The sequence below is a fragment of the Brassica napus genome, chromosome C2 (assembly GCF_020379485.1).
Source record: "Brassica napus cultivar Da-Ae chromosome C2, Da-Ae, whole genome shotgun sequence".
NCBI classification, from domain to species: Eukaryota; Viridiplantae; Streptophyta; class Magnoliopsida; order Brassicales; family Brassicaceae; genus Brassica; species Brassica napus.
In genome coordinates this window covers 10499197-10523556 of record NC_063445.1, presented here as the reverse complement: position 1 = coordinate 10523556, position 24360 = coordinate 10499197, and the positions used below count along the sequence as shown (strand labels likewise).

General features: G+C 37.2%; 1 protein-coding gene and 1 long non-coding RNA gene across 3 annotated transcripts; both read left to right on the top strand.

Annotated features, from left to right (window-relative positions):
- The first annotated feature begins 99 nt into the window (after positions 1–99).
- Positions 100–1406, top strand: LOC111210846. Its single transcript, XR_002662101.2, has 2 exons — positions 100–534; positions 1146–1406. It is a non-coding gene; the product is annotated as an uncharacterized LOC111210846 (long non-coding RNA).
- Positions 1407–13596: 12190 nt separating this feature from the next.
- Positions 13597–22271, top strand: LOC111203034 (DExH-box ATP-dependent RNA helicase DExH12-like). 2 transcript variants are annotated; one of them, XM_048747177.1, is made up of 5 exons: positions 13597–13826; positions 13925–16883; positions 17583–17972; positions 18747–21981; positions 22073–22271. In XM_048747177.1, the coding sequence occupies exons 2-4, from the start codon at positions 13935–13937 to the stop codon at positions 21966–21968; spliced, it is 6561 nt and encodes a 2186-aa protein (XP_048603134.1). In that variant the 5' UTR covers positions 13597–13826; positions 13925–13934; the 3' UTR covers positions 21969–21981; positions 22073–22271. The 2 variants fall into 2 exon arrangements, with proteins under 2 accessions (XP_048603134.1, XP_048603135.1); XM_048747178.1 differs by having other exon boundaries at positions 13680–13814; positions 13922–16883.
- The last annotated feature ends 2089 nt before the right edge of the window (positions 22272–24360 follow it).

The following is a 24360-nucleotide window of genomic DNA, read 5'->3' as shown; positions in this document are numbered from 1 at the left end:
GTAACTGTCCAATTCCTATTCTAACCACTGTTGATTTTTAATTAATCCTAAATTACCCCTACAGTACTATGTTCTTTTAATATTTGGTCTAAGATACACTGTCAGACCTATATCTTCAACGTTGTGTGTCAGTGTCACGTTCCCACCTCTCCATTATTTGTCTCTTCATTTTCTTTTCGTGTTCTTCTTTCAGAGAATGAGGACCGTATTCTTCTTATTCCATGGTAATCAGACAACACATCAGACTCCTACCAAATAATCTCCCACCATTTACAGCCGTCGATGATCTTTTTGTTCCAAAATTGAAGAGGGTTACGCATAAGTAACCTATTCCGTTAATTGTTCTCGCTTCTTATTATTTCTATTTTTTTGGGGGAATAATTTCCAATTGTGGCTGATTCATTGTCATAGATGGAAGATGTGTGTAGTGTGCTTCCCTGAATACAACTTCGCCGCCGGAAGAACCCTATCAACGAGAAAATTTTATGTGGGGAAATTTTTGGATCTCTAAACTTTTTGGATGAGGAATGCACGGTACGTTGGATGAGGAATGCACAGTACGTTGGATGATTTCACTGGTCACTGTCTCTGCGACTCATAATTCAGTGTTGATATTTTGAGTTTGTTGATAAATAATATTAGTATATCCTAAGAGCTTATTTTCTCGTTTATGATACATGTTAGGAATGCGACCTAGCCAATAACATTCTTTCTACTCTTTAACAGTACTTATATGTTATTTGGTAGGAGAAACATGTTCTATAGTGATAACTTGTTGATTAAACAACAACTTGCATTATAACGGTTACTGTTTTTCTTTTTGCTTTAACTTTGATGATATATATGTTGTGTAGATGCCGTAGAAATAATAATTGTAGGCGGTAACTGTATCTGAAAACGGTAATAATAGTTGCAAGCCGTAACAGCCTAGTTATATGTTAAGGTTTACACGTAACCTGTACTATATTGTATGTATAACTAACATAGTTAGACATTAAGGTTCATGCGTAGCATGTACTATACTGTATGTATAACTATAGTAGCTGTAGTCGACAGTAACATCATTGTTAGAAGTCAAGTTAGTTGTTAGAAGTAGCAGAGAAATGAGTTGGCTTTCCACCATTCATTCATTCTCATTCGTGTAGGTTATGGACACACTTATGTTCTCCCTAGTGCTGCAAGGGAGCCACAATGTTGTATCAAGATGTGGCTGCTGGTTAGCCGAAACTGGATGGCCCTATATTACGTATAGTGTCCTATGGGTCACCCCTCTATGTGTTAGATTTCCTTTGTTGAACCATTTATGTTGTAACCCATCTTTGTATTATATTGTTATGTCTTAAGCACTTAGCAACTATAAATTTCTTTGTCGTATGCATGTCATCGCTATCTATAACTTCTATTAATAGTCACAAGTAGCTTTGGTACCTCAAGTATTATGGTTGTCGAATATTTTGTATCATGTTAGTACCAATACGTCAAGTTGTCTGAAAATATAATTTATGTTCACAACACTATCAATTTATCAATCTGGAAAGTACTGATGATCTTTCTTATCTACTTAATTAGTTATTTGAAAGTGAAATTTGTACCACATACACTTACATTAATATAATCAAGTGTATCCAGTAATTTTTATCTTTGTCTATATTGTTATAAACCACTATTAGATATATATTATTAACAACTTTGTTCCAGCATTGTAGCTAATTTTTAAGTCTTCCAATTTCTCGTACCACCTATCTATATAAGTTAAAAAAGACATTTATATTGTAGTCATAATGACTCAAGTTATATTAACTCTTCCACATAATAGATAAAAATAATCTTATCCACTAACATTTAACTGTAGAAGCTATTTCACATATTAACAACAATTTATATCACCAGACGTTAACAGATTAGTTAAAAGCCATTAATAAATAAATATACATGATGCGTATACAGTTACCATCAACATATATGTATATTTTCAGCAACAAGCCTAATCGGTAGTCTATCATAAGATATTTTCAACCAAATATGGCAAAATCTTCTACAGTCTATAGTATGATTCATGAAATAATATGTGGTGTAAAATCAACCAACAAGCAAAACTATATCTAAACAGGAACCTATCATATATCTAGACCATATCCCTCGACCACTTACGGCTGTACTATAATTGTCAAAATGGCCAAGCAAAAAGGATAGAATCGGAAACACAAGAGAAAATAGCTACAGAAAAATTGAGTTTTTCACGCATATGGGTATGTAGCTAATTTTTGTTTCTCATGGGTATATTCACTCAATTGACTCTAAATAAAAACTACGAAGTTATCTAATATAATTAAAACATATATTGCAATTAATTATTTTGATAATAAAAATTTGGTAACAATTTTTGTATCCTTCATCAATTTTTAATTTTTATATTATTAAAATAAATTGAATAATCATATTAATTATATAATAAAAATTTAATTTTTTGTATATTTTATATTTTAAATTTTTTAAAACGGCTTTAAATTAGTAAATTTTTTAAAGGTCTAACTTTTATAAATTTGTAATCAACGGTTTAAATTTTTGTTATAACAAAATACGAATGACCATAAAACTATATCAATAGAAATTCTCATTTAATAGATATTCATATTATATATATATATATATATATATTAATATTGTTTAAACTAAATTATATACCATATAAAAATATTTTAATTCTTAAATTTGCATTGAACAATTATTGAAAACTTAATATTTTAACTTTTCAATTTGCATTGAATTTTTATAAATTATTAAATATTTGTTTTCAGTAGTTTAGATTTTTTGTTATAAAAAAATAAAAATGATCATAAAATCATATGAGTATGAAATCTTATTTAATAGATAACCATATTAAAGAGTATAATATATACATATTTTAATATCATTTAAATTTAACTATATATCATACAAAATAGGTAAATATGATTGTTTTGATTAATTTATCATCAAAAAATTGTAGATAAAAAGAGTGATTATTTTGATTCATGTCTTTGTATCAATTTAATATATTTATTTTGATAATGTGTTTATTTAATTTTTTCATTAGAATAAAAATATCAAATCAGACCAAGCTAAAACTCTTGAAGATGGTTAACCCGACATGTTTGGCACGAAAACCATCACGGGAACTAACCCGTAACCATTACGGGAACTAACTTGTAACTATCACGGGAATACTAGAAACGAATAGGAAAAGAATGGATGAGAATAAAATTATAGGAATGATGAGGAATGATTGTTCCATATCAAATTTAGTGAGGAACAAATTTGTTCTTTAATTCTCTACAATAAAAGGAATGAAAAATAATGATTATTCCTTATGAATGATAAAATTTATTAGGAATCTTAAGGAATGCATTATTCCTCTTGATTCCTTGGTCACCATTCATAGCCTAAATGTCAAAAGTAAAAATGGATTATACTGACAATTGCTTGGATTTGATTCTATTTAGAAGTTTTTACTCTTTAAAATCCATCAAAATCCAACCTTGGACAAGCTTTTCTCACACATCATTAGTCACAGTTGTGTCTTCATATTTACTTTTGCAAATACATAATTATTCTGGTAATTCAACTCTATTACTAATAGAGGACGGCCAAAGTGTCGGTAAATGAGTTGCTTCCTCATTGGCTCTTCGACGATAATTACGTATTCTCGGATATTGGTAAAATATGGGTCTTGTGGCACCAATCTCTCTTAGTTAAGATACTCAGTAAGTTGTTTCAGCTGATTTCCTGTGAAGTGGAGCTCCCTGATCACTCAGTTTTTCTGGCATCTATTGCATACGCTTCAAACTACCGAAATCAGAGGAAGGAACTTTGGAAATCTCTTGTCTCTTTTGGTAACTCTCCATCTGTCGTCGGCAAGCCGTGGATTATTCTAGGTGACTTCAACCAAACACTGGACCCCAATGAGCACTCTGCTTGCCAAAGCCACAAAATTGACAAAAGAACCCGTTTATTCAGAGAGTGCCTCCTCGAGGTGGATCTGTCTGACTTGAACTTCAGGGGTAATTCTTATACTTGGTGGAATAAGAGCAAGGTCCTCCCCATAGCCAAAAATCTGGACCGTGTTCTTGTAAACGACCAGTGGGGTACCAGTTTTCCTTCCTCTGTAGCTTCTTTTGGCCCCCTGACTTCTCACCACTCACCAGCTACAATCATATTAAGTATCCTCTCTCCTACGATCAAGCGTCCTTTCAGGTTCTTCAATTATCTCCTGCTAAATCCAGAGTTTCTACCGCTGATCGTCGAGCAGTGGTTTTCCTTCAATGTCACGGGTTATGCAATACTTCGTGTCTCAAAGAAACTCAAGTTGTTGAAGAAACATATTAGGGAATTCAGCAAACTTAACTACTCTGGCATTGAATTGCGTACACATGAGTCTCATGTGGCGATGTTAACAGCACAAGACGATACTCTCGCAAACCCGATTGTGGCAAATGCTGAACGGGAACTTGAATGCACTCGCAAGTGGTCAGACTTGTCCAAATCTGAGGAATCTTTCTATCTGCAACGGTCATCGGTTTCTTGGATGGCCCTAGGGGACTCAAACACACCATACTATCATAGGTTGGTCTCTACTAGACGATCTATGAACCACATTCACTACCTTCTGGATGAAGCTGATGGAAAAATTGATACACAAACTGCTATCGAGAATCATTGTGTGGAGTTCTTCTCCTCTCTCTTGAACGACAACAACACCTCACAAATGTTTGAACATACTGGTCTGGACTTACTCTTTGACTTCTCTTGCTCTGATGCGGAACAACACGATTTCTGCAAAGACTTTACAGCCTCAAAGATCAGAGAAGAGTTTTTCAACCTCCATAATAACAAGTGCAGTGGCCCTGATGGTTACTCTTCTGAATTTTTTAAATCTTGCTGGAGCATTATCGGTCCTGAAATCACTCAAGCTGTTATGGAATTCTTTTCGTCAGGTAGCCTCTTGAAGCAGTGGAACGCCACCACTTTGGTCATGATTCCAAAAATCACAAATGCTGCCACGACCTCTGACTTTCGGCCGATCTCTTGCCTCAACACCATCTTCAAAGTGGTCTCCAAACTGTTAGCAGGAAGACTTCAGATGATTCTGCCTAGAGTTATTTCGCAGTCCCAATCAGCCTTCATGCTAGGGAGACTCTTGCAGAAAATGTCCTACTAGCAACTGATCTAGTGCAAGGGTATAATACAACGTCCTCCTTGCCAAGAGCTATGCTTAAGGTTTACTTGCGTAAGGCTTTTGACACGCTACGCTGGGCCTTTATCATTGGTACTCTTCGGGCTCTCTCCATCCCACCGAAGTTCATCAACTGGGTTAACCAATGCTTATCTACTGCCTCCTTCACCATCGCCGTTAATGGAAGCAACAGTGGTTTCTTCTCTAACTCCAACGAGATTAGACAAGGGGACCATATCTCACCATACTTATTTGTGCTCGCGATGGAAGCTTTCTCTAGGCTGCTACTCTCTCGCTTTGAGTCTGGCCTGATTGGCTATCACCTGCAGACCTCAGAGTTCAAGATCACCCACCTAATGTTTGCAGACGACGTTATGGTCTTCTTTGATGGTATGAACAACTCACTTCATGGAATATCTGAATGTCTTGAAGAATTTGCTTCTTGGTTAGGCCTCAGTATGAACAGAAACAAGACGAAACTCTTCACTTCGGGTTTGAACGATGATGAATCCTTAGCTCTTTCCAGCTTTGGTTTCAAATTTGGTTCTTTCCCCATCAGATATTTGGGTCTGCCTTTAATGAGCAGGAAGTTGAGAATCTCTGACTATGACCCCCTGCTTCACAAGCTTGTTGCTAGATTCAGAAGTTGGGCTGTTAAGACGCTTTCTTTCGCAGGTAGGCTGCTCCTTCTCAACACGGTTATAGCTGGAACCATAATCTTCTGGATCACTACTTTCATGCTCCCAAAGGGCTATCTTAAGAAGATTGACTCCCTCTGCTCTCGCTTCCTATGGTCAGGTAACATTGAGAACTTCAAAACTGCTAAAATAGCGTGGAACACCTATTGTCTCCCGAAATTTTAAGGAGGCATAGGCTTGAGAAGTTTTGTTGTCTGGAATAAAGTCTTGCTCATGCGCTTCATTTGGCTTCTCTTCTCTGGTAGCAAATCTCTTTGGGTTGCCTGGCACTTACTTTATGACATTCAAGATATGAATTTTTGGGTTATCGCTGAAGCACCTCAACACTCGTGGACATGGAAGCAAATCCTCAAGCTGCGACAGGTTGCCCTTAGGTTCTGCAAGGGAATTGTTAACTCAGGCACCAATATAAGCTTTGGTATGATGTATGGACACCGTTTGGGCAGCTCATTGAGTACATTGGCCCATCTGGACCTCGATATCTCAGGATCCCTCTTCTCGCTTCGGTAGCTGATGCGTGTACCAACTCCGGCTAGAGATTTGCATCGCCTAGATTGCAGGAATCACTCAACCTCCATATTCACCTAACAACGATCCAGTTACCAGCCCCCTCTTGCGGCGATGACTACTATGAATGGAAGTCTGAAGGTATGACCTCAACCGTCTACTCTTCCTCTGAAACTTGGCAGGTGCTACGACCTAGACAAGATAATAAGCAATGGGCGGACTGTGTCTGGTTCAAGGGATCGGTCCTTTAACACTCATTTAACATGTGGGTGGCAAACCTTAACAGATTTCCCACAAGAGTTAGGCTGGCTTTTTGGGGCCTCCAGATCCCAACGACCTGCTGCCTGTGCTCAAGGGAACCTGAGACCAGAGATCACATGCTATTAACTTGTACTTTCAGCAGGGAAGTTTGGATATCAGCGCTGATCAAGCTCAATCCTCCTTCGACTTTATTTCAGGGACTGGAATGAGCTTCTATCATGGATCCGATTGTCAGTTCCTGAGAGTCCATTTATCTTTAGGAAAATAGTAGAATAAGCAATTATCTTCCACCTCTGGAAACGGAGAAACAATGCCTACCATAATAGTTGTGCTGTGATATCCAAGTTGATCTATAGAGATGTGAAAAACACTATATCGACAAGAAGGGACATAAAGAAATTTCGCCTCCTCTTGTCTCTTTGGATTTTGTAATTTTTTGGGTTTATCCTGTTTTGCTCTACCTTGTTTTTATTTTATTTTTGTCTCGGTAGAGTAGCTTTATATTCTACATTGTAAAATCTGAACACCATTAATATGATATTAACATTCTTAGCAAAAATAAAAATAAAAAATTGTCAGTAATGATGCAGGGATGGTTAGCTGATAAACTTCTCTCTCTGATTAATTCAATTCTTTCTTTATGATTCGTTAACTTAGTTTGCTAAATGATATCAATACATAGCCACAACTATAAAAATGTTACAAAATATTGGTAAGATACTATCATACAGAACTGACAGAAGTACATGTATACATAATAGTTTCATATACAGTTTACCTGTAGGTTGATTTTTAAATAGTATAATTTGTGTGTGAGTATTTGTCTGCCAAATTATTCTCTTTCGCTCTTGTTGTAAACATAACAAAATATTAAAAGTTACCAGCTACAGACACGGTACATCCCACAAAATACAAAAGATACCGTTTGTAAAACTAAAAAGACAACTACAAACTGGTCTCAATCTATCATTATTTAAGATCTTGGAAACTTGTCGACGTACATATCTATGGATATACATTTACTTACTAAAAAATAATTGGACGTATCTCACCATATACATGTTCATGTTCATATTCAAACTGATAATATAGACAATTGTGACATGTGACCCCCAGATTTTAGAACATCCAACTAATAACATATGTATAATATTTAAATTCAGGAATTGATAGATGTTTTCTAACTGAATTAGCCATACTTCATTAAATTATTAGACAAACTTTCTCAACTATAAATTTGATATTTCTTCCAGGTATATATTACAGAAATTTTAAGTTCATGCCTTATCAAAAGAAAAAAGTATTTAAGTTAATTTTCTGATGAGCCTAAAAGAGTGATAATAAATTCCACGTTCCTAATCAAGGGTCGAAGTCAGATTTCTGACACATGAGAGACCTTACAACATCATTATCCATTATCCCAGAAACCCCATCAGACCATCAGCATCCCTGGTTTGGTCTTTAGCAAAAAAATTATTTAAAATTATGGGGGTCCAGCAAAAACTAAATAATCGGTAACAAAATTTACAAAACAAGGACCGATTTACGTTGGATCTTTGCACTGTTTGCAGACCCCACCGACGCGTGGTGGTCCGTGATTGGTTCGCTTTAATTTTTTTTTTCAGACGAAAAAATAAAATAAAAAAATAAAATAAAAATAAAATTTCCTAAGAAACGCTATCAGCGATAATCATGTCCTTACCATGATTAACCCGGGATTCTTAGAATAGGGTTCTTAGCGGAACTTAAGAAACTGTTTCTTAACTTTTAACTAAAAAAGCTAAGAACCGATTCTTAAAGCCTTATTTAAGAACCGGTTCTTAGCTTTTTTAGTTAAAAATTAAGAAACAGTTCTAAGAACCTCATCTTAAGAACCCCAGATTAATCATGCTCTTAAGGGTTTCTTAATTATTATTATTTTTACTTTTTCGAATTTAGAAGAAGAAAAAAATTAAAAACTAACCAATCGCGGACCACTACGTGTCAGTGAGGCCCGCGAACAGTGTAAAAAACCTTTAAGGACCGACTACTATTTGGTTGTTTTGGTAACTGATTTCTTAAAACAAAATGGGTCCTACGCGGGATTCACACGCTAAGAATCCCTCTAGTATTCTTGGATAAAGATGTTCTTAGCATGTGCCTACTCCGTTCACTGGCACCACAAATTCAACTCTCTCTTTTTCATTTCTAGTGAAGGATATTGGTTTATAATATTACATTTTAATCACATAAGTAAAACTTGTGTGGTATTTGCGCCCCCTCCCCACCCCCCCCCCCCAAAAAAAAATAGTGATAGTTGGGTGAAAACTCTATATTATAAAATTTATTCGTATTGCACATAGCTAGATGCATGGGACATTACCCCTTTTTAATAATTTTTCATTTGAAATAATATCCAATTAGTTTAGAAGGTATTGATGAAAGAATCATCAAACGTTTTCTAAATATATATATACTAGGTGTCTAAAAATTTAAAATATTTTTTAACAGATAAATATAAATTATATTTAAAATTTTTTTTATTAATATTGTAAATTTTCTTTTTCGTATCAATATTTTAATATAAATTTGATTTAATTAAACATAAAAATTATATTTAAGAATATGCATGTATATTTGAAATTATAATCTTAGATAGATTTTCTATCTATTTATTTTAATTAAATATATTAAATAAATTTGTAAAAGTTGCATAATTACCAAAAATTAAAATTAAACAATATTTATAAAATTTGTAGATATATAAGAAAATAATGATTTTACGATTAAATTTTTATAATTTTCTAAAAAAATTGTATACATTTTTGAAAAAATTAGTAACAAAATTGTATAATTTAAAATATTTAATTATATTATATTTCGAAATTTATAATGCCATATTTGAATATATTTATTTTAATGATAATTTATGAGTTATTCTCATATTCTAAAAAAATTCCAAAAATATAAATTGACATTAAATGTAATATATGAGTTATTACCATATTTTAAAAAGTTTAATAAAAATATAAATTAACATTAAATGCAATTGTCCATGTCATATTAAGGTATAAGACATGTTATCAATTTCAGTAGTCATGTCATATTTGTTTTGTGAAATTGATTGTAGAAAAGACATGTGGCAAAATCACTTCGCAGATATAGTCTAGGGGATAGAGAGAGAGAATATTACTAGTCATTGGATTTGTAACATGATGGATTTAGAGAATGTCAAATTTCATTAATTTGACAAAATCACCAAAGTTTTGACACAAGAAAGCAACTGAAGCAAGAACAACAAACAAAAACCCCAGCTAATAAACTATTCATAAAGATGATATATAGATTTCTTTCAATGCTTGATTCGTAACTTTTAAATCAATCCGCTGCTTCTTTTCATCTAGTCTTAGAGCTATAATTTCTCACAGTCTTGTAAATAGACTTGACATGCATCTGTCTTGAGGTTATCATCCATCTTTAATCTTAGCTATGAGAACCAGTTCTGAAACAAAGATATATTTCTGAAGCAAAATTCAAAACATATGGTATAAGCCATGAACAGAGCCTTGGATTTCGCCATTGTATCATCTGTTTCTTGTGATGTAAATAATCAAAGTTGTAAGCAACTTGCCAAGAATAATCAAACTCTGACACAGTGTTCTTGAGATGGATAGGTGTTTCAAGACATGAACAGAGCCTTGCATTTCGCCATTGTATCATCTGGACTCGTTACTGCACCACAAAAGAAACAATCCGAGTTGTCATGAAAATGTCATCAGCATAAACACAGACAGAGATTAACCGATATGATATATATACAACTAACCAACTAACCTGAATGGCCAATTGTTTTTGGTGATTCATAAATTTCATAATCGTTTCCACCCTACATAAGTCAAAGCCGTATTTTTACACATCAAGCTCAACGGAAAATCTGCAAGAATTACTCAGAGAATATTAAGTTAAATTGTGTTACCTCATAGGTTTTTGTCACCGAAGAAACAGATTTCACTGGAGTCTTCAAGGTATTGCAAGCAGTAAGTCTTAATTTATTTATGGAATTACGCGAAGGATCCTCGACCATCTAATACACATCCCGGTAAAAACCCCCATGGTAAATTGTTAACCATCTCGAAACCCTAAAAATCAAACCAACCAAGAGAACTTTCATGTGATCTATTTCTCTGTAACGTTCATATGTGTTTTTCATTAATTAAAAGAAAAATAGTTTTTGAGGTCTTTCTTTTATTGACAAAAAACACTAAAGAAATACAGAAAATTGATTAGTTACATTGCATTCATCATTGTATATATATATATTAATATTTTTAATTGCTCTAAAATTCTATATGAATATTTTGTTCTCATTGTGAGTAGTTGTTACTAATTGCTAAAGGTAGAACCGTAAGGCCATGCAAGCACGGTCAACATGTGACTGAAAGATTTCAAACCAGAGAAGTGACTGAAAATGAAATGTGATTTTTAAATCTCTTGTTGGGAAAGATTTTAGGTAGTTTAAAGCCTCTTAATGTTCTGCTCACATTCATCATTGGCTCGTTCAGTGGCATTACAGTAGGTTGATGTGCTTTAACCTTTTAATATATATCATCCTACAAAAGTTGTTTCTTTCTTGAATCTAAATGATCAGTAATGGAAATGTAAAATCAATATGAAATTTTGGGAATGTGCCACTCATCATAATCCAAGCTATATGCAATGAGAAGGGAAGTACTTTTGACTTGTGAGAAATTATATATGGATTAGGTTATTGTACTCTCAATGGCGGAATGTAACGATTTTAAATACTTCCTTTACTATGAAGGTTTTCTTATTACAAGTCAAACGTTTTTGTGATAAAGTAAATTAGATTGGGGCCATTTACATATGGACTTAATTATGTATACAATCTTATGAGAGTGCTAGCAAGGGAAATTCCAATTGATATATTCTTTCAATGTTGAATAAGATCAACTAGGAAAATTTGGTCATCCTAAGATAAGTGGTTGAGACGAGCAATGACAAAGTTGGAACAAAGAGGACTACTAAGAGTTCATAAAGAGATCTTCAGAGAGAGAGAGAGGACTTGTCAGGTAGATCATCGAAGTAAGGATGCTTCATAGCGTTCTTTGCTAAGACTCGTTTAGATGGCTCATACTCCAGCATTTTCTGTAAAGCAACAAAACGGGCACACAGAAAAAACGCAAATTACTTTCCCGTCTATGATTCTCAACTAAGCAAAGCAAGGTCTAATAAGAATGTTTGGAAAATTTGGGTACTTACTGATAAGAGATCAAGTCCAGACTCATCATCCAAGTTTGAAACAGCTGTTGAGGGGCTCAACGATCTCTTTATTATTGGATATTGTATTATTTTTTACATTTGTTTAAAACGTAATAACTAATAATTGATTTTGAAATCTCAAGAAACTATAAATATACTACCGCAAAATCAAAATATGGCTGTAGAGAGCTTTATTTCCAGAGTAAAAAAATAGTGTTTTAGAAATCTACAGCAAGGAAAGCTACAGCAAATAAATTTACAGATTAAATTCTACAGCAAAAAATATAAAGGTACAACACTTACCAATCATCCCCATATACCAGGGTAAATCTCCAAAATAGCACATTTATAAGTTTATGTCACAAAAATAGCCCACAAAAATAGCCCACAAAAACTAAAATGACTAAAATAGCATTTTATCTTTTGAAAAATTTAAATTTTTTTTTATTTTTCAAAATTTGAAATCTTATCCCAAAACTCCACTCCCCAACTCTAAACCCTAAACCCTAAACCCTAAATCCTAAACCGTAAACCCTAAATCTTAAACCCCACCCCTTAACTCTAAACTCTAAACCCTAAACCCCACCCCTAAACTTTAAACTCTAAATCCTAAATCCTAAACTCCACCCCTTAACTCTAAACCCTAATGTCTAAATTAATTTACCATTGGGGTATAAGTGTATATTTATCTCTTTTGATAAAACATTAAATGTTATTTTGATCATTTTTATTTTTAGATGCTATATTTGTGACAAAAACTTTTTTTAGTGCTATCCTAGTCATTTTCTCTATATACTAATGTTTTGAATTTTCATGTTTCATCAAAGACAAATTAAAATTTAAAAAATTATATTAAAAATTAAATCAAAATTTAATAAATCTTATTTCAACTAAAATTTTAAATTTTAATAACAATTTTAAATTTGTTTTTGATTTTTGATTTTTGATTTCTTATAATGGTGAAATTATTGTTCTATACTGTTAAATATTTTTTGATATAAAGCTAGAATTTGTTGTCCATATAGCACAGCAACCTCATCCGTAAAAATGATTGAGATAAAACCATAATAATTGACAAATCAAGTCAACTACGATCATGAATGTCTTACCTTTGTATCTTCGTGATGAGATTTTCTTCAGATTAGAACCCAAGTCTCTGGCGATGATGCTGTGCACCGATCATTTCTTTCAAATGCATTTATCTGACATTGTAAATAGGATAAAAGAGTCGAGGCAGAGAAGCCGAGTCAGTTCAGTGATCAAATACATGATTAAGTGCAGTCCAATAAATACAAACTTGAAATGTTTAAAAAAAGACATTGTTATCAGAAATAGTTTTGAAAACAACTTATAAAACCAATTAGAGTGCACAAAAGAAATCAATTAGAAGAAGAAAATTTATATTCGAAAGATACCCTTTGTAAGGTTTGGAGTTTGATTAATTAAGATCTAAGCATGAGAAATTTGATAAAAGATACCCTTTGTAAGGTTTGGATTTTGATTAATTAAGATCTAAGCATGAGAAATTTAATAAACTTTGTTTTAATTTCGGATATTGGATAATAACCGGTCTGGTTTGGATGGATAATAACCGATCTGATTTTGGTTCAGAAATCCAATTTGTAAACAAGTTTAAAATATGTTCAGATATTATTATAGGCAAACCTAAACTGAACCGACCTGAATACTTGGGCCGGGTTCGGGTTTCGAGTCGGTTATTACGCCAATAGTTAAGGGATACGCAGCCAATGATTCTTCGAGTCCGTCGGAGTTAGAGGACGACGCGAGAGCGAAGAAGAAACCCCTAATCTACACGAAGCTTTCTTCTACAAGATTCACTATCTGCAGATAAGATTCGAGCTGTAGAAGAGATTACATAGCTCTTCACCGTAAGTTTCCTTCTCTCTCTGGCGGTTATTAGGGTTTAATCTCCGATTAGATTAATATTCGATTTGTGGTTTTAACATTGTTTGATTTTGAAATCTAGGGTTCCAGTGATGGCGAACTTGGGAGGCGGTGCGGAAGCTCATGCTAGATTCAAGCAGTACGAGTACAGAGCCAACTCTAGCTTGGTGCTAACCAGCGAGAATCGTCCTCGCGATACACACGAGCCTACCGGAGAGCCTGAGACTCTGTGGGGGAAGATTGATCCCAAGTCGTTTGGAGATAGAGTTGCTAAGGGAAGACCTCAGGAGCTGGATGATAAGCTTAAGAAGTCGAAGAAGAAGGGGCGTGATGCTGTTGCGGATGATACTGCTTCTGCTCGCCAGAGCAAGAGGCGTCGGCTCAGGGAAGAGAGTGTGCTCACGGATACTGACGATGTGGTTTATCAGCCCAAGACTAAGGAGACGAGGGCTGCTTATGAGGCTATGCTTAGTCTGATTCAGCAGCAGCTCGGTGGTTTGCCTCTGAACGTTGTTAGTGGCGCTGCGGATGAGATCTTGGCTGTTCTCAAGAATGACGCAGTGAAGAACTCTGACAAGAAGGCCGAGATTCAGAAGCTGCTGAACCCTGCACCTGATCAGATTCATCAGGTTTTTGATCAGCTTGTTTCCATTGGGAAATTGATCACCGACTTTCAAGAAGGTGGTGATTCTGGTGGTGGTAAAGCCAATGTAGATGAGGGGCTTGATGATGATGATGTTGGCGTGGCTGTTGAGTTTGAGGACAATGAAGAAGATGGCGAGGAGAGTGATCCTGATATGGTACAGGAGGAAGACGATGAAGAGGATGATGAACCTCAGAAAACTGGAGGGATGCAAGTGGATGCAGGGATAAATGAGGAGGATGCAGGAGATGCGAATGAGGGCACCAGTCTGAACGTTCTGGATATTGATGCTTACTGGCTCCAGAGAAAGATATCTCATGCTTATGAACAGCAGATTGATCCGCAACAGTGCCAAGTACTAGCTGAAGAGCTGCTTAAGATACTCGCTGAAGGGGATGATAGGGATGTTGAGAACAAGCTGCTTATGCATCTTCAGTTTGAAAAGTTCACACTCGTTAAGTTTCTGCTGCGGAACCGTTTTAAAATTGTGTGGTGTACGCGTTTGGCTAGAGCAGAGGACCAGGAAGAGAAGAATAGAATTGAAGATGAGATGAGAGGGTTGGGCCTGGCAGCAATTGTGGATCAGTTGCATTCAACAAGAGCAACAGCGAAAGAGAGGGAGGAGAACGTGCAGAAAAGTATTAATGAAGAGGCCCGACGTCTGAAGGACGAAACTGTTGGAGATGGAGGTCGAGGCAGGAGAGATGTTACTGATAAAGATTCAGAGAGTGGTTGGTTGAAGGGTCAGCGTCAGATGCTGGACTTGGAGAGCTTGGCTTTTGACCAAGGTGGTCTCCTGATGGCGAATAAGAAGTGTGACCTTCCAGCTGGCTCCTACAGAACTCATGGCAAGGGATATGATGAAGTTCATGTGCCATGGGTTTCTAAAAAGGTGGATATCAGTGAGAAGCTTGTGAAGATCACCGAGATGCCAGATTGGGCTCAGCCGGCTTTTAAGGGAATGCAACAGCTGAACAGGGTTCAGAGCAAAGTGTATGATACAGCTCTATTTAAGGCAGATAACATACTTCTGTGTGCTCCAACTGGTGCTGGGAAAACCAATGTTGCCATGCTCACCATACTGCAGCAAATTGAGTCCAGTAGGAACGAAGATGGAACACTCAACCATGGAAAGTACAAAATTGTGTATGTTGCACCCATGAAAGCCCTTGTTGCTGAGGTTGTAAGTAACCTCTCTAATCGTCTGAAGGATTATGGAGTCACTGTGAGGGAACTCAGTGGGGATCAGTCGCTCAGTGGGAAGGAAATTGAGGAGACCCAGATCATTGTCACCACACCAGAGAAGTGGGATATCATCACAAGGAAGTCTGGTGATCGCACTTACACCCAGCTTGTGAGACTTCTTATAATCGATGAGATCCATCTTCTTCATGATAATCGAGGGCCTGTGCTTGAAAGCATTGTTGCTAGGACTCTGAGGCAGATTGAAACCACGAAGGAGAATATTCGCTTGGTGGGTTTGTCAGCTACACTGCCAAATTACGAAGATGTGGCCTTATTTTTGCGGGTTGATCTTAAGAAAGGGTTGTTTAAATTCGACCGCAGCTACAGACCGGTGCCTCTTGGTCAGCAGTATATTGGAATCAGTGTGAGAAAACCATTGCAGAGGTTCCAGCTGATGAATGATCTTTGTTATGAGAAAGTATTGGCTGGTGCTGGAAAGCAACAGGTTCTTATTTTTGTTCACTCGAGGAAGGAAACAGCAAAAACTGCAAATGCAATAAAGGACACCGCAATGGCGAAGGATACACTCAGCAGATTCTTGAAAGAAGACAGTGCAAGTCGTGAAGTTCTTCAGAGTCAGATTGAACTTATAAAGAATGTTGATCTGAAAAATCTTCTGCCTTACGGTTTTGCTATTCATCATGCTGGGTTAACAAGGGGTGATCGTGAGATAGTTGAGGCCCTTTTTGGTGAGGGGCATGTGCAAGTCTTGGTTTCCACAGCAACTCTTGCATGGGGTGTGAATCTCCCTGCTCATACTGTCATAATCAAAGGAACACAGGTCTATAATCCTGAGAAAGGGGCGTGGATGGAACTCAGTCCCCTGGATGTTATGCAGATGCTTGGTCGTGCTGGAAGACCTCAGTATGATGAATATGGGGAGGGTATAATTATCACTGGCTACAGCGAGCTGCAGTATTATCTGTCTTTGATGAATGAGCAACTACCTATTGAAAGCCAGTTCATTTCCAAACTTGCTGATCAGCTTAATGCCGAAATTGTTCTTGGAACTGTTCAGAATGCTAAAGAGGCTTGCCACTGGCTTGGGTATACGTATCTCTATATCCGTATGGTTCGTAATCCAACGCTGTATGGTTTAGCGCCTGATGCCCTTGTAAAAGACGTAGTCTTGGAGGAAAGAAGAGCTGACCTGGTACGTACTTTCATCTGCTTTAACCTGTTATCTACTGTTAAAACTTTACTTGCTATCCTAATGCCTTAATTTAAGCTTTCCCACTGTTAAAAAATTATTTGCTATCGTAATGCCTTAACTTAAGCTTTCCCACTGTCTAATATGTGCGCTCCATGATGAGCTGTTGCTATCAACTTGGCTTGCTTTTTATCCTTCAAGTTGATTACAAATTTAGTATTCATTTCATATTCTCTGAGAATTTGACTAAGAAGTTTGCATCTGATGATTTGATGTCATTTCCCTGAAATTGCTTTTCATATGTTTAATATTGTTGATGAACTCTTGAGCCTAACATGGGTAGCTTTGCCTCTGTCCACTATATGCCCTTGATTAACTGTTTGGATATCTTGTGCTTATCACATTGATTGTGAAATTGGTATTGTAGATTTATCTGTGAGTCTCTGTGAGAATTTTGAATGGGAAGTGTATCTGATGATATAATGACGTTGCCATTTGTTTACTATCTTTTCACGTAAATGTTGTTCCTGGTATCAGTAGCTTTCTCTTTGTATGTTACAAGCACTCCATGAACTGTTGGATGCCTTGTTTCTTTCAAGTTGATCACAGATTTAATATGTCATTGCTCCAAAGTTTAATTTTTAAAAATATCATTTATGGCCATCTGTGTCTAACGTTTACTTGAATCATTGTTCTTTGCAGATACACTCAGCTGCTACCATCTTGGACAAAAACAACTTGATCAAGTATGACAGGAAAAGTGGATATTTCCAAGTTACTGATTTGGGAAGGATTGCTAGCTACTACTATATAAGTCATGGGACCATAGCTACGTACAATGAGCATTTGAAGCCAACAATGGGTGATATAGATCTTTATCGTCTGTTCTCACTGAGTGAGGAGTTCAAGTATGTGACTGTTCGGCAAGATGAGAAGATGGAACTGGCCAAACTTCTGGATCGTGTCCCAATTCCGATTAAGGAAACTCTGGAGGAGCCCAGTGCAAAGATTAATGTTTTGCTACAGGCATACATTTCACAGCTAAAGCTTGAGGGTCTTTCTTTGACATCAGACATGGTTTATATAACTCAGGTTTGTTCCATGTTCTCTCTGCTTTTTTCTCTCATCTCTCCTAGTTACGTTATTAAATTGCTGCATCTGTTCTCTGGTTTGTTCCTTGTTCTCTCTGCGTTCGCCTCTCATCTCTCTTAGTTACGTTTTTAAATTGCTGTATCTGTTCTCTGGTTTGTTCCTTGTTCTCTCTGCTTTCATCTCTCATCACTCCTAGTTACATTATTAAATTGCAGTATCTGTTCTCTCTGCTTTCTTCTCTCATCTCTCTTAGTTACTTGATTAAATTGCTGAATCTGTTCGCTGATTTGTTCTTGTTCTCTCTGCTTTCTTCTCTCATCTCTCCTAGTTACATTATTATATTGCTGTATTTCGTCTCTGGTGTGTCCCTTGTTCTCTCTGCTTTCGTATCTCATCTCTCCTAGTTACGTTATTAAATTGCAGTATCTGTTCTCTCTGCTTTCGTCTCTCATCTATCCTAGTTACCTTACTAAACTGCTGTATCTGTTCTGTGGTCTGTTCCTTGTTCTCTCTGCTTTCTTATCTCATCTCTCCTAGTTACGTTATTAAATTCCTGTGTTCTCTGGTTTGTTTCTTGTTTGCTTTGGTCTCTCATCTCTCCTAGTTACGTTATTAAATTCCTGTGTTCTCTGGTTTGTTTCTTGTTAGCTTTCTTCTCTCATCTCTCCTAGTTACATTATTATATTGCTGTATTTCGTCTCTGGTGTGTTCCTTGTTCTCTCTCCTGTATCTGTTCTCTGGTTTACGTCTCTTTTTTTTTTTAATCATTTTCAGAGCGCTGGACGTCTTGTACGAGCTCTCTATGAAATTGTATTGAAGCGCGGATGGGCTCAACTGGCTGAGAAAGCTCTGAACTTGTCTAAAATGGTTGGGAAGAGGATGTGGAGTGTCCAGACACCTCTTCGTCAGTTTCATGGAATTCCCAATGAGATTTTGATGAAGTTGGAGAAGAAGGATTTGGTGTGGGAGAGGTACTATGACCTGTCGTCACAGGAGCTAGGAGAGCTTATTCGTAGTCCTAAGATGGGCAGACCGCTTCACAAGTTCATCCACCAGTTCCCGAAATTGGTTCTTGCAGCACAAGTTCAGCCTATTACTCGAACTGTTCTGCGGGTGGAGCTCACGATTACACCCGACTTCCAGTGGGACGAAAAAATTCATAAATATGTGGAGCCGTTTTGGATCATTGTGGAAGACAGTGATTGTGAGAAGATCCTTCATCATGAGTATTTTCTATTGAAGAAGCAGTATATCAGTGAGGATCACACTTTAAACTTCACTGTCCCAATCTTTGAACCGCTGCCACCTCAGTATTTTGTCCGAGTGGTTTCAGACAAGTGGCTTGGCTCGCAGACTGTGTTGCCTGTATCCTTTAGACACCTTATACTTCCAGAAAAGTACCCACCACCTACAGAGCTACTGGATTTGCAGCCCCTCCCTGTCACAGCGCTTAGGAATCCGAGTTATGTGAGACTCTATCAGGATTTCAAGCATTTCAATCCGGTCCAGACTCAGGTCTTTAATGTTTTGTATAACACTAATGATAATGTGTTGGTTGCTGCTCCAACTGGAAGTGGGAAGACTATATGTGCTGAGTTTGCTATATTGAAGAATCATCAAGAAGTACTCCTAAGGCAGCAAGATGATACTAAAAGGCAAAGCGGACCTGATACTACGACGATGCGTGTTGTCTATATTGCACCGTTAGAGGCTATTGCTAAGGAGCAGTTTCGCATCTGGGAGAGGAAGTTTGGGAAGGGTCTTGGTTTACGGGTTGTTGAGCTGACCGGGGAGACAGCGTTGGATCTTAAGCTGCTGGAGAAGAGTCAGATAGTCATAAGTACTCCTGAGAAATGGGATGCTCTTTCTCGCAGGTGGAAACAGAGAAAATACGTACAACAGGTTAGTCTTTTCATTGTGGACGAGCTTCATCTAATTGGTGAAGGTCAAGGCGGTACAGTGTTGGAGGTGATAGTCTCTAGAATGAGATATATTTCTAGTCAGGGTGAGAATAAAATCAGGATTGTTGCGCTTTCCACTTCCCTTGCAAATGCGAAAGATCTTGGCGAGTGGATTGGGGCCAGTTCTCACGGCCTATTCAATTTCCCTCCTGGAGTCCGTCCTGTTCCACTGGAGATCCACATTCAAGGAGTGGATATATCTAGTTTTGAAGCCAGGATGCAGGCAATGACCAAGCCAACCTACACCGCCATAGTCCAGCATGCCAAGAACAAGAAGCCGGCTATAGTTTTTGTCCCAACCCGTACACATGTCCGCTTGACTGCTGTGGATCTGATGGCTTACTCTCACATTGACAACCCACAGAGCCCTGATTTCCTGTTAGGGAAACTAGAAGAACTTGAGGATTTTGTTGACAAACTCCGCGAGAAAACATTGAAGGAGACACTGCGCCATGGTATTGGCTACTTGCACGAGGGTTTATGTAGTCAGGATCAGGAGATCGTGACACAGCTCTTTGAAGCTGGACGGATTCAGGTTTGTGTGATGAGCAGTTCATTGTGTTGGGGCACTCCATTAACTGCACATCTGGTGGTGGTGATGGGGACGCAGTACTACGATGGAAGGGAGAATTCACACTCAGATTATGCAGTCTCTGATTTGCTTCAGATGATGGGGCGTGCTAGCCGACCTCTACTTGACAATGCTGGGAAGTGTGTGATATTCTGTCATTCTCCTCGTAAAGAGTATTACAAGAAGTTTCTTTATGAAGCCTTCCCTGTGGAAAGTCATCTCCAGCATTTTTTGCATAATAATTTCAACGCAGAAGTGGTTGCTGGGGTTATAGAGAACAAGCAAGATGCAGTGGATTATCTTACATGGACTTTGATGTACAGGAGGCTTCCCCAGAATCCTAACTACTACAATCTTCAAGGAGTGAGCCACAGACATTTGTCTGATCACCTATCAGAGCTGGTTGAGAACACCTTGTCTGATCTTGAAGCCAGTAAGTGCATTGAGATAGAGGATGAGATGGACCTCTCTGCTCTCAACCTTGGCATGATTTCATCCTACTATTACATCAGTTACACCACCATCGAGCGCTTCAGTTCTCTTCTGTCTTCTAAAACCAAGATGAAGGGACTTCTTGAGATCTTAACATCGGCGTCAGAGTATGACATGATCCCAATAAGGCCTGGCGAAGAGGACAGAGTTAGGAGGCTCATCAATCACCAGAGGTTCTCGTTTGAAAACCCCAACTGCACAGATCCTCATGTGAAAGCAAACGCTCTTCTTCAGGCTCATTTCTCGAGGCAAAGCATCACCACGAACTTGGAAATGGATCAGCGTGAGGTCCTTCTATCAGCAACCAGACTTCTACAGGCGATGGTGGATGTGATATCAAGCAATGGCTGGCTGAATCTTGCTCTGTTAGCAATGGAAGCAAGCCAGATGGTGACTCAAGGCATGTGGGAGCGTGACTCGATGCTTTTGCAGCTCCCTCACTTCACAAAGGACTTGGCAAAAAGATGCCAGGAGAATAACATTGAAACCGTATTTGATCTTGTGGAGATGGAGGATGAAGAACGCCAAGAGCTTCTCAAGATGAAGGACACTGAGCTTTTAGACATTGCCAGATTCTGCAACCGCTTCCCAAACATTGACCTGACTTACGAGGTTGTGGGCAGTGAAGATGTGACCGCAGGGAAAGAGGTGACGTTGCAGGTGATGCTTGAGAGAGACATGGAGGGGAGGACAGAAGTGGGAGCTGTGGATGCACCCAGGTATCCCAAGACCAAAGAAGAAGGGTGGTGGCTGGTTGTGGGGGACACCAAGACGAACCAGTTGGTGGCCATCAAGCGTGTATCCTTGCAGAAGAAAGCGAAGGTGAAGCTGGATTTCCAAGTACCGAGTGAAGCAGGAGAGAAGTCGTACACACTCTACTTCATGTGCGACTCTTACTTGGGTTGTGACCAAGAGTACGCTTTCTCTGTTGATGTCAAGGAATCTGGCGCTGAAAACCACATGGAAGAATGATCTTGTGTTTCAGGTTAGTGTTTTTAGTGCGCATTTGTCAGATAACATTTGGATTTTGGTAATTTGAAAGTCAGAAAATGAGACATGCTTTCTCTTCTTTGCAGGCGTTGCTGGATTCTGGAGAAGAGCATTCTCACTTTTATGTAATATGCGTCTTTAGTTTTAGACCAAAATCTATGGTTTTGTTCCTTGTTGTTTTGTCTGGACCAAAATCTAAACGGTAGACGTGTCAAAAACTTGTTTTGAGTTCTGTTACTCTGAAAGCTGAGATTTATAATAATGAAATGCAGCAAGTTTTATTAAGGACAGTAGTAAGGACAGGTTGTTCTCAATACGTATTGAAAAGCAGCACCGAGCTGTGACCGAAGTTCTCACTACCATTTCTTAATCATAAAATGGTGGTCAACAGTTTGGTAAAAACGCAAAGCAGTAAACTCTTTACAAACTTGTAGTATGAAACTTTCTTTGCATAAGCACTTTAAACATCCCATGCACTTGTGGTGTTGTCTTTTCTTTTGACTTTTGTTGTTGTTTGAGTTTGGAAAGAGAGAATAAAAACAAGTTTTGGATTATAGATTGAGTGGCTTCATATGTCTATTATCGACATCGACTTGACTTTAGAGTCTTATCACACAAAAGCTGAACAAACTCCTAGTCTTCCACAGGAAAAATTACACATATCCCTCCAAGAATTCACAGCCTTTTCCTTCAAAAAAAGATGCCGAAAGCTGTAGAAAGGAAGTTGATGCAAGAAATAAGAACATCGTGTTGCGTGTTGCTATTCGAGTGTTGCTATTCGATAAGGGCGAAGAGCAAACCAAACGTAAAACCTACATTAAACTAGACCTATCGATACTTTTAATACTTGTTAAAAATAAACTTTGTGAGCTTTGAAAAACTTAGCACACCTCGTGGTTGCTTTTCTGTTAAAGACAGAAACTAGTATCAATAAGTTTGAATTTTGAGATTATGTAAGAAAGAAAATAGTCTGCAGTGCAAGCCTAAAACAAAGCAACCAACTTAACTTTCCTACCAATGATGATGGTAAATTAGATCAGAACTCTCGACTTGCACTATAGGACAAAGTATTTGAGCCTTTATTCCCATGACAATTTTGGTTATCTGTTTGGGCCCAAACCCATAGGCTCAATAATTTTGCTCTGTTTTACAAGACATTTAACAGCAAAAACTCTATAGACTAATATTATTGTGACTATAGTATTTTATTAATTTATAAAGATTAATTTATAAAAAATATCTTGTTTATATTTTTATACTTTCATTTTTTTTGTGAAATTAAAGATAGTTTATTCACTGTTTTTATATTTCATTTTAATATGACTTTCGTATCCTTTTTACTTTTTTTTTTATGAACATGAGATGTATCATACAACTTACATGTGTTTCAGATTTTATTAAACATCATAAAAAATAGAAATAACTCTATTGTAAATATAAAACAAACAATACAATGTATTATTTGTAATTATATAATATAATTTATGATTTTAATAACACCTATTTTATCACCGCGGGCCTGGTCTGTTAGGGATTGCTGTGCGGCAGGTTTGAGCCGGCATAAAGTCCAAAAAATTGTCCTGTTAATATATATTTATTATTTTATAATATGTAAAAAATTCAAAATAAATAATAGTGTACATAAAAATATTTGTATACCGAATATTATCGAATATTTGCACGAAAAGAAAATTGGATTTCATTCCGTGTCTGATTTTAAAACTATATTAGAGATGGCAAAGTTGGAACTGGACTGCGGGTCTGGCCCGTAAAAGCTTGATGCAAAGCGGGTTTAGACCGGTATTTGGTAGGCCCAAAAAATTGCGGGCCTTGCGGGATGGTACTATGCGGGAATGGACTGAATGCGGGATGGGCCACAAGTTGATTTGCGGGATTCAAAATATCCGCAAAACTTTAATCTTCATTTCTATCTTCACCTGAAAAAACGAGAGAGATAGCAAAGAAGGCGATTCAACGTTAGATCTTCGCCGACAATCTATGGAGCTCCGGTGACGGCGGGTTGAGGGTCGATGATGCTTCCGGTATCTTCGTCTTCGGTCTGCACCAGTGGAGCTTTTTCGAGCCACCAGAAGAAGTTTGCGAACTCACTTTCCGCCGAAGAAGAAAATCCAGCTTTGGCGACGGATTCATCAAACTAAAGAATGGTTTTTAACTTATGAGTTATAGTTTTTGGATTCATAAAATTATATAAGTTGGTTATGTTAATATGTATGGAGTGCGACAAAAGTAAGTTAAATAACTAAACAAGTTTTTTGAATAACAAATACGTAAAACACTGATTGATGAATATTGTCAATCCACGACTTGACTCATATCCTGAAGCGTCTTAAAGCGTCCTGAAGCATTCTGAAAC

What these genes read in the sequence shown, in the direction of transcription:
- LOC111203034 (XM_048747177.1), top strand. Translation starts at nt 13,935, where the DNA reads ATGGCGAACTTGGGAGGCGGTGCGGAAGCTCATGCTAGATTCAAGCAG. An exon ending in AGGAAAGAAGAGCTGACCTG is followed by an intron (nt 16,884 to 17,582) that starts GTACGTACTTTC and finishes TGTTCTTTGCAG; the next exon opens with ATACACTCAGCTGCTACCAT. An exon ending in ACATGGTTTATATAACTCAG is followed by an intron (nt 17,973 to 18,746) that starts GTTTGTTCCATG and finishes AATCATTTTCAG; the next exon opens with AGCGCTGGACGTCTTGTACG.